Genomic DNA, 9955 nt, shown 5'->3' with positions numbered 1-9955 from the left:
AAACGGTCTCTGAAATTGAAACTATTTGAGCTTGTAAATGGAAGAAATCCATGATTTGATGAACATATTAACTCATGAAAAATTCCTCCGAACGTTTGAATTAAGGTGTCAACAATGTCCACTTTTAAGTTTAACTTGAAATAAATTGTTAAATGAATCCAATATAAAATTTTATTAAATTCCCAATTTTTAAAAACGTTGGCTGTTGGCAATATACTCATTGGCTGTTGGTGGAATATCCATATATCAAAGAGTATATAAAATACCATATATCTTGACCGAAAGGTCTATGTTACCAGATCATAAAATTAAAAAAAATCCGTATATATACTCTTTGTGCAAGTGTGTTTGTGCAAATATCTTGACATTTACATTTGACAATTCGTTCAATTTCGTTTTCGTTTCGCAAAATAATTTTTTTGCGGTGATTGATGATTTGAGTATATTTGTAGGTGTGATTTTCGAACATTTGTACAAGTATTATTTATAATGTTAAATTAAAAGTGGTTTCATATTATTATTGTGATGGATCCACCAATGAGTAAGGTAAGATCTTTTAATAGTTTTATTTTGATGTATCTTGAAAAAGTAAAAAATATTGTTATAATTATTAAACAAAAAAGATCGAAGTATTTCTGCATGATGTGTTAAGCTTGTGTTTTATTTTATTTTCTAATAACTGGTTTTGCTAATATTTTAGCAACTAATTATAACTAATTATTTAATCACAGTATTTTTACTTATAGCATAACAAAACTTAATGATAGAACCTAAAGCAGTCTAAATCGAAAAAAATATTATATAATAAATTACACTAACGAAGTTCATATTCCAAGCTAAAATTTCCATACTTAAATCTGTTATTGCTGTTTTTGTCATATCATACTGTTTATTAGTCATTCTACTAAAAAAAACCCCAGTAAATCTTTTAGTATTTCCTTCTATATATTAAAGATGCCTTTCTTCAACTTTTTTATAAAATGCAGATGTCCACATGCATTGATATCAAATATCAATTGGCTGTTTGCACATTTGCCATTGCACTACAAAAAAAAAACACAATGCAAAAGTAAATATTGATAAAGATGTATAAACAAAGACTACGCTATCTACTCACTGTGGTCCAATAATGTACTGATAATCTATCTATCAAATATCTTTTCACCTTGCTCCCACCTTGACTACATGGGGAGAAAGACATTTAATGGAAAACTTTTTATGCTGTAAAATTTTTATTGACAACTTAAGTCTGAAATTATATAGACTAACATGGAAATCTGACCAACAAGTCTGGACAAGTCAATTATTGAAAAATAAATACGACTAACATAACATGCTGCCAGTTACAAGAAATAACTTAATAAAAAAATTTAATTAAAAACTTGGCCATGACGTCAAGTAAGTCACAACATAGTAAAAAACAACTACATACATAATTATAAACATGTAATTACAATGTTTAATTGAAAAAGTATATGTTACTCATCTATACAGAAACTTCTTTCAAAATCAGATATTCTACTTTACTTTTTAATTAACATCTAAAAAATAAGTTATGTTTGTATCTTATAATAATATAAATGTGAATATTTGAATGGATCGATGGATGTTTGTTTGAAGTTATCTCCAAAACGCTACATGGATTTCGCTGAAATTTGGCACAGATGTAGAACATAGTCTGGATGAAGGCATAGGTTATTAATTAAGTTTTTTTATAATAATCTCATGCAAACTTAGTAGCGGGCAACGTCTACTTTAAATTAAATTAAATATTTGTATGTACAATAATGGTTGTGTAATTATTTCGTTTTGAACAAACCTTATGTATGGCAAAATAATTAGCATACATTTATACCTTTTTGATAAAACTTAAGCATTTTAATGAGAAGGTCATGGACTAAATAATTACATGCTATAATAAGTAGTGATAATGTTCCAACATTATGTTGTTTAACATTATATTATTTTATCAAAGAATTACACATACAACATATTTAAACCTGGATAAGTTATTAACCTCTATATGCAAATAATTATTTGCTGCGGATGAACAATGTCCATAAGGGAGAAACGCAGGTTCGGGAGATACTTATAAGCGAGAAGAATACAGTCCCAACGACTTTTGCTCTTACAATTCAATTCTATTATTGGAAAGTAGTAGTTATAACATGTTTTTTAATTACGAAAGGAAAACTAATTTACCGCAGTTTAAGAACAGTTTTGATATACATATCTATTCAGAGCAAATAAATTTTTGAAATTGTTTGTATGGCCGTTGGACCGGAAGTCCGCGTTTATTCCGAGTAATATCCGAAACAGCTGGATCGATTTTTATGGGACTTTTGAAGCATCACCTGACGAAGTTGCGGACAACAGCTGGCGTTCGATAGAAATGTAACCTGATAAGCAATAGTCTTGCTATTGTTCGAATTCGTAAACTTTATTGATTTTAAGAAGGTATGTTTTCTATAAAATTTAAAAGTGTTTTAAAATTTATTGTTTACAGTCTCGTTACCGACGCGCCAAGCTGTGTGTGCTTGGTGCGGTGAACGCTGGCACCTTCGCAGCCGCAGTCAACCTCGTACTCACCCTCGACCCTGAAGACAGGTGACTAACCAAGACCTTATAATAATAGAGCTTGCTACTTCTTGTAGTGGTGAAATTCATGACCTCACAAACCTCAAACCACAACCTCACAGATAGTCTTAAATTGTTATTTGCGTTTCATTTTGAAAATTGTCAATTAAAAGCTGGTGTAGGGTTCCTATTATCAGTAGCGGCGTTAGCGTAGGGCGAGGTGGGGCGAACGCCCAGGACGGCGTGCGTAAGGAACACTGCAGGCGCCCCTTTGTGCCTGCGGTGCCCACTAAGATATCCTATCTTTGCAAAAATATCGCCCAGGGCGCCGGACTGCTAAAATCGGCCCTGCCTATTATATTAGATAGATACAGGTGACCACACGACCTATGTACTGAGGAGGAGATTCATCTAGAACTTTTATATGAGACTACATTAAGGAATAAGCTAATTAGAAGTACATTATTGTCATTGTTAGTATATAACGATCATGTGAAAATGTTATGTACAATAAGTACATAACATTTTCACATGATCGTTATGTATTTTACTTGCACTAAGAATATTATGTATTCGTCATACATTGCCCTTGTAATATGTATTATAGCTGGTTCCACTAGTTCGGTGCAAATTGTATTTGATATGGTGATTGAAATTTATTGAACTTATGCTACTCGTAGTCGCGGATGTCGAGTTATGTAAATCTTACATTCTTATATAATTTATTGATGTAATCACCACGTTTATATAATGAAAATAAATCGTGTTGAATACATTTTGACTGATTTCTTTGTATGATTTCACTTTTGGTGTAGCATCATTCTCGTGTTCTTTGAACGTTGTGAAATTATATTGTTACTGGCTGGCTGTAGCTCGCGATTTGACGCAAGGATTAAAAAAAAACTTCATCCAGATCATTTAGCCGTTCTGCGTTCATCGTTCGTTGAAAATAATCTTGCTTTTTACTAGTAATATGAATGCGAATGTTTGGATGTATGGATCAATATCTTGATGAAATTTGGCATCTGTTTAGAACAGTGGTTCCCAAACTTCTTTTGTCTACTGCCCACTTTGAGAATAAATATTTTTTTAGATCCCCATATTTTCACATATTTAAAAACCGCTATAACTTCAAATTAAATTAATTAATTATTGTGACCTATGTATGTTAACGGAGAATTCTAAATGAAACTTTTACTATAACTCGCAACTTAAAACCTGCAGCGCCCACAAGGGGGCGTTATCGCCCACTTTGGGAAAGACTGGTTTAGAACATAGTCTGGAAGAACACATAGGCTATTATTTTTTTTTTTTAATTCCTCGCGGTCAAAGTATATATAGTAGGTACTTAGAACTATATAGTATATAAGTAGTAGTAAGAACATCGCATACAAAGCAAACACTTTGTTATCAGATGATCGCTTAAAAGATGTGTAAACAAATTAAAGCGTTGTAAGCGATAACGTGGATTTAACACAAGGAAAAAACAAGTTATGAGATTAAACTTCGCTATACAATAAGTGTCTTAATTTAATACTCCTATAATTTTATATCTATTCGAATAATATTATAAATGTGAAAGTTTAAATAGTTCTATAATATAGTATGTTTGTTAGATGGTGACTCAAAAACGGCTGATCGGGATCTGTATAAAATTTGACACATATAGAATACCGTATCATAGCGTTTAGTTTTTTTTTCGAAGTCGTGAATTAAACTACTAGTTACGTAAATTAATATAAAAAATATGACAGTCAGAGCTGACTCTAGTTTATAACAAAACAATACTGATCCTTATGCATAAACTAACTAGTAAAAACAATAATAAAGCAATTTTGTTAAAGTTTTTATTTAGCTGTAACATGAAAATATCTGAAAAATCAGAGATGTGCATAGTAAAACTGAGCCAGCGTGAATGTCAAGGACTAGTCATCGTTAGGGTAAAGAGTCCCACATACCGCAGTGGCTTTCCCCGAGGCACCCGGTATGCGTAACGCATTCCCCCTCTTAAAAAAAAGGGTAAGCACATGTTTGAAAGACTAAAAAAATTATATTCTTGTCTTTTAACAGGATATCGGTGAAGCGTGGTTGCGCGCTGACAGCTCTAGGATTCGTCTACTTCATGTCTCTGTTCGAGTTATTCACGTTCGCGGCGCTGTTCACCACTTCGGGCTCCCGGCTGCGGCACAAGTACCGCCTGAATTGCGGCGACGTCCTCGATATTAATAACAAGTTTGTAATATGATTCTAAAACCCCTTTTCCACTAGCACGTCTACTGTGGTCATATCAGTGGAAACTTCGTAGGAAATATGGAGGACGTTTTTTTTGTAGATGAAATAATTTTAATACGTTGCTTATTCAGCAAAAATAAATGCTGGTTTTACTGTAACTTGGAACTAACTACGTTATACATATTTCCTGACTAAAGTAACCACAATTGCAGACCTTTAACCGGATCAAAGAGGCTAGACAAAGTGCTTCAAACAGATTCCATAGCGAACTTCAAATGTATAGAACTGATGCGCGATGATCACGTGGCAGCAAAAGTTATTCTCAGTTCTATACATTTTTGAATTTCGTTACGGAATCGTTCGGAGCGAATGCACTTTGCCTAGCCTAATAAATAAAAAAAAAATCATCCAACAAAGTTTGCAGCTGATTTATGGAAAAAAATAGATATGTCAAACGCATGCAGTATATCCAATATTGAGCTATCGATTTGTGTCAAATTACTTAAAAATACGCGCTACTTCTGTATATAAAAAATTGTTTCGTTAGGTTGGTATCGGCGGTGCAGGCGGCGCTGTCATGTGTGACAGGCGCTGTGGTGTGTCTGTGGTCTTGTACGCGGGATTTCATGCGCTCCTCTCACTTCATGTCTGAAGCGTACGCGTGGTTCGGAGCTGCATACTTCTTCTATGATATCTGGTCTATGTATTTGGTAAGATTTATTACTAGTATTGTTTTTAACACGTTACATGCTACGATTTTTCTGATGTCTTTTCTCCCACTACTACACTCGTTTTGTTACTAGGTGAAGCGCTATAGAATGTGTTTAATTGCGTCTAGATTATAAAATAACCATTAATTACTCTCTTTTACTGGTTTTACTAAAGATAATATGAATATATATATATAATTAGCATTCATAAATATGCATGATTTTTACTTGTTTTTATATCTCTCTCTCTCTTCTTTCAAAAACAACGAACATATCTATACTTATGTGAATGTTTCGGTAGTGTAGACTAAGATTAAGATCAAACAGACAACTATTTTCTTAGGATAATAACTGGCATTTAACACTTTCAATGCCACTGTGTGCGATTTAACTATTTGTTATTAAAAGAAAACACTAAAGCGTGTCCAACAAACTAGAGGGCGCCATAGTTCTCGCATTTGACGACATTAAGGCGTTTAACCTTTGATTTTATAGGTCTTAAATCTTACTAATATTATAAATGCGTATTTTTATATGGATGGATGGATGTTTGAAGGTATCTCCAGAACGGCTTCATAGATATCGATGAAATTTGGCACACATATAGAACATAGTCTAGAAGAACACATAGGCTACTATTTTTTTAAAATTACGCGCAGACGGAGTCACGGGCGACAACTAGTGTTTGTATAAAATTTTTTTTACTCTGTTACAGGTACACGTACGACAAATGGGTTTTTCAAAGAGCAAGTCAACAAACGATAAAGTGAAATCTTCAAACGAAACCCCAAAGAGTGTAGAAGGCTCAGATGCTCCTAAGAACTTCGAAGGTTCTGATGCTTTGACTGCTACTTCTTTAGATGAAGTTGGATGTATGGGTCCTAAGAAACCTAAACGAGGTCCTAAATGTGCCGCGTGTGGGGATTGTTTGGGAGAAGGAGTTAATACAATCTCTTTCTTCTCTTATTGTCGTCACGAACCTGTTATACTTTTCCATCATCTTTTTATAGGTGGTTTTGGATTCCTTGTTATTGTTGTAAGTTGATATTTTTTATATCCTTTAAAATGTATGGTCAATATGATCAAAAACTCATCAAGTAAATATTTAAGTAAGTAAAAAGGTTGAAAAAATTAAAGTATTACAGGTAATTTGCATCACTATTTTACCCATTATCTAGACCCCATTTCCACTAAGTGAAACGAAAACAATTACCGTGGGTTTTTGAGACCAAAATATCAGTACAATACATATAGGAATAATGTGTTTTTTTTTACAAGATTTTGATCTGAGAAACCAACATTTAGCTGGAAAGAGGTCTTAGTCAATTTTATTTTAGTAGTTGTCTTTGGTTTTTATAAACTTTGTTATATTTCCAGTATCTACGTGGTGGATTGGGTGACTGTGTATTCGGATTTGTCTATCTGATGGAGTTATCGACTCCTTTCGTGTCTCTCCGTGGTATTCTCTCTCGGTTGGGACTCAAGTCCTCCCGCGCCTATCTTCTGAACGGCCTCGCCATGTTGGCGACATTCTTCGTATGTCGAGTCCTCAGTCTGCCTTATGTCTGTCTTATGTACAGTCGAGTTATTGGATTGCCCTATTTTGAGGTGAGTTTTTTTAAGATCGTACCTTAGTCAATTACAAAACAGGTTACAAATAAGTTTGTATGAAATATACCTAAATAAAATACTAAAATATAAGAATATTAATTGTTTTTTATATGTTTTTTTTTAATTTTTACTATACTAATTATAATAAAATATGAAATATCTTTTATATAAAATTCTCGTATCACAATGTTAGTTAGCATACTAGTCCTTAACGCTTTTATATGCATATTTAGTAAGTCTGAGAATCAGCTATTATCTCTTTTTCGAATGACGAAGTCGCGGGCGACAGCTAGTAATGTTATAATAGTGACATTCTTATAAAAAAAAACAACGGAACTACAGTACTAATTTTTTTTTAATAAAAATGTACACATTTTATATCGTAATATTGTAAGCAACAAAATTGTCTTATATAATTTTCTTACCGCAGTTAAATGAATGTTAGTATTTTTAGACAGTATTAGTTAGAATCATTTAACGCGAATGACGTGCTTTCGTTACAAAGTCCAGTGTCAGAATGATTAGTGACATAAACGTCGACATTTTAGTAAAGCCATTGTTGGGTCAATACACTGCAATATTTTCGAATTTTTTTCCTAACAGTATTAAATAAAAAAAAGTAGAGTGAATAGGCACTTACTAAGCTAGCGTGTACCATCTTTCGACCAAATCTTCACTAACACCAGGTGGGATCGTGGCCAAGCGCTGGCTTATCAAACGTAAAAAAAATTAAAAATATTATTTTTATTTTTAATAGAATATGTTTTAAATTGCAGGCTATTAAATCTCTTCCCACCGGCTGCAAGATATCCATCTGTATTCTACTTCTGCCACAACTGTACTGGTTCTACCTGATGTCTGCGGGCGCGGTGAAGGTGTTCGTGGGGGCGGCGCAGGCGAGGGCGCAGGCGCGGGCGCGGGCGAGGGCGAAGGCCGGGGCTCCGCTGGCTGCCGGAGACAACCACAAGCGCAGCTGATGCAGGCGACGACGCAGGAACAATCACACGTAAGACCCCCATGTTGCACATTTAAATATATAGATGGCGCTTTGATTATATTATATAATGTTGCGTTTATGTTGAACATAAATGATGAAATTTCATGTTATGTTGGAGACAGTTATGTTATAATGTTACTATAATATTTTAGGTCAGTAAATAAAAAAAAATTCTTATGTGTAATTAAATTGTACCATTTAAAAAAATGTTTAAATATGTTATGTATGATTAGATAATTCTCTTTCGTATATATTAAAAGGGCGACCTATATATTTAAATTCTTATTTAATTCATATTTATATATGTAGATAATATTTACTATGGACATGAAGATTTTTTTTTTTGGATTGATATTGGCATTTAAAATAAATTATACATTCTTAAAGATCATAAAAGAAATGCTTTGATGAAAATTACTCATAATTGTCTAAATAATATTATTTAACAGCCAGTACTTTAATTTAATAAAAAAAAAACTAAGTAACTTGTCTATGAGTTCTTCCAGACTATGTTCTATATATGTGTCAAATTTCATCGAGATCTATGCAGCCGTTCTGGAGAGACATCCATCCATTCATGTTTTCGCATTTATAATATAAGTAAGAAATGTGTATGACATTTTAAATTTATTATTAGAATGAAATATTCTTTTCTTCATGTCCATAGTATAAAAACGTAAACTTCAAAATATTTAAAATTATAACATGTTATTGGTATGTATTAGTTACTAAGAAAATCATTAAAGTTTAAAAAATATACTACTTTTCTTAGTGAATGAACAACCGATAACAATTTGCGATGATTAACAGTGGGTTTCTGAGACCAAATACTCTATATAAAACATATCGTCTTCCCTGTCATTATCTTTGAAAAAAAACAGAGATAAAATATGTTTTAATACAGAGATTTTGCCCTCTGAAACTCATAGTAAGTGCTCATTTCCACTTATAGCCTAGTCGTGCGACTGTCGTGCGTCTAGTCTCTTAGTGGAAATGGGATTTAAGTATTGTTTTTTGTCAGTTTACGTATTTACGGGCTATAATTCATGCGGCCATGCGTTTCCATGTTTTAGTAATATGTATAAAAACTTCGAATATTGTTAAACGACTAATAGTTCTCAAGTATTTTTTTTTTCGCTAAGGCATTAAAAGTTTCGTTAACTTTGCACTTCGCTTTATTATGCATTTATTGAGTATTTATTTTTCTTCGTCTATTTTTGATATAATTTAAATATAGAATATATCTTTTTTTGGTTTGAATGGTTTGTTATACCAAAGTAGAATGTATTACCTGTGATATAGAGTTGAATTTATAATATCAAAAATTTTCAGTCAGTTCAATTTTTTATTTTTATTTAATTTCAAAATTAAATTTCTGGAATAACTTGCGCACAAATGTACAAATTCTCATAGATCTGGTTGATGTACAAATAAATGTGGCATAGACAATGTTGTTCCTTTATTTATTTTTAATTCATAGATATTAAACATAGACAAGATTTTCTTTCCTTTTGTATAAAACAAAAGTTCTTTTCTAAATAAGTCAATCATTGTTGCACAATTTGGTGGATAGTTAAATGCACAAAATAGGTGTTTTTGCTTTTGGTGTTTGGAAAATATACTCTATTTCTAATGTCAATAGAGATGTTTTTATTTTGATAGATGTTAAACGTCTTAATGGTGCTTTTTTGCCCATACCTGTAGGATGAGTTTTGAAATATATATTCCTAGATATAATGAGCACGTAAACGACGAAAATATTGCATATTGACCTTGAAAAAGAAAGAGATAGCGAGAGAGCTACAGCTTCATATAGTATTATCTCTGT

The 9955-nt window shown here is 32.5% G+C and overlaps 1 protein-coding gene across 1 annotated transcript; it reads left to right on the top strand.

Moving 5' to 3' along the window:
* Positions 1-373: 373 nt before the first annotated feature.
* Positions 374-8596, top strand: LOC106118029 (transmembrane protein 56-A). Its single transcript, XM_013312586.1, has 7 exons — positions 374-546; positions 2507-2607; positions 4648-4809; positions 5357-5519; positions 6235-6555; positions 6897-7127; positions 7907-8596. The coding sequence occupies exons 1-7, from the start codon at positions 526-528 to the stop codon at positions 8105-8107; spliced, it is 1200 nt and encodes a 399-aa protein (XP_013168040.1). The 5' UTR covers positions 374-525; the 3' UTR covers positions 8108-8596.
* The last annotated feature ends 1359 nt before the right edge of the window (positions 8597-9955 follow it).

This window comes from Papilio xuthus, unplaced genomic scaffold (assembly GCF_000836235.2).
Source record: "Papilio xuthus unplaced genomic scaffold, Pxut_1.1 DF827679.1, whole genome shotgun sequence".
In the NCBI taxonomy this organism is placed as follows: domain Eukaryota; kingdom Metazoa; phylum Arthropoda; class Insecta; order Lepidoptera; family Papilionidae; genus Papilio; species Papilio xuthus.
This window is presented reverse-complemented; position numbering and strand designations above follow the sequence as displayed.

What these genes read in the sequence shown, in the direction of transcription:
- LOC106118029 (XM_013312586.1), top strand. Translation starts at nt 526, where the DNA reads ATGGATCCACCAATGAGTAAG. An exon ending in GTCCTCGATATTAATAACAA is followed by an intron (nt 4,810 to 5,356) that starts GTTTGTAATATG and finishes TTGTTTCGTTAG; the next exon opens with GTTGGTATCGGCGGTGCAGG. An exon ending in TTGGATTGCCCTATTTTGAG is followed by an intron (nt 7,128 to 7,906) that starts GTGAGTTTTTTT and finishes TTTAAATTGCAG; the next exon opens with GCTATTAAATCTCTTCCCAC.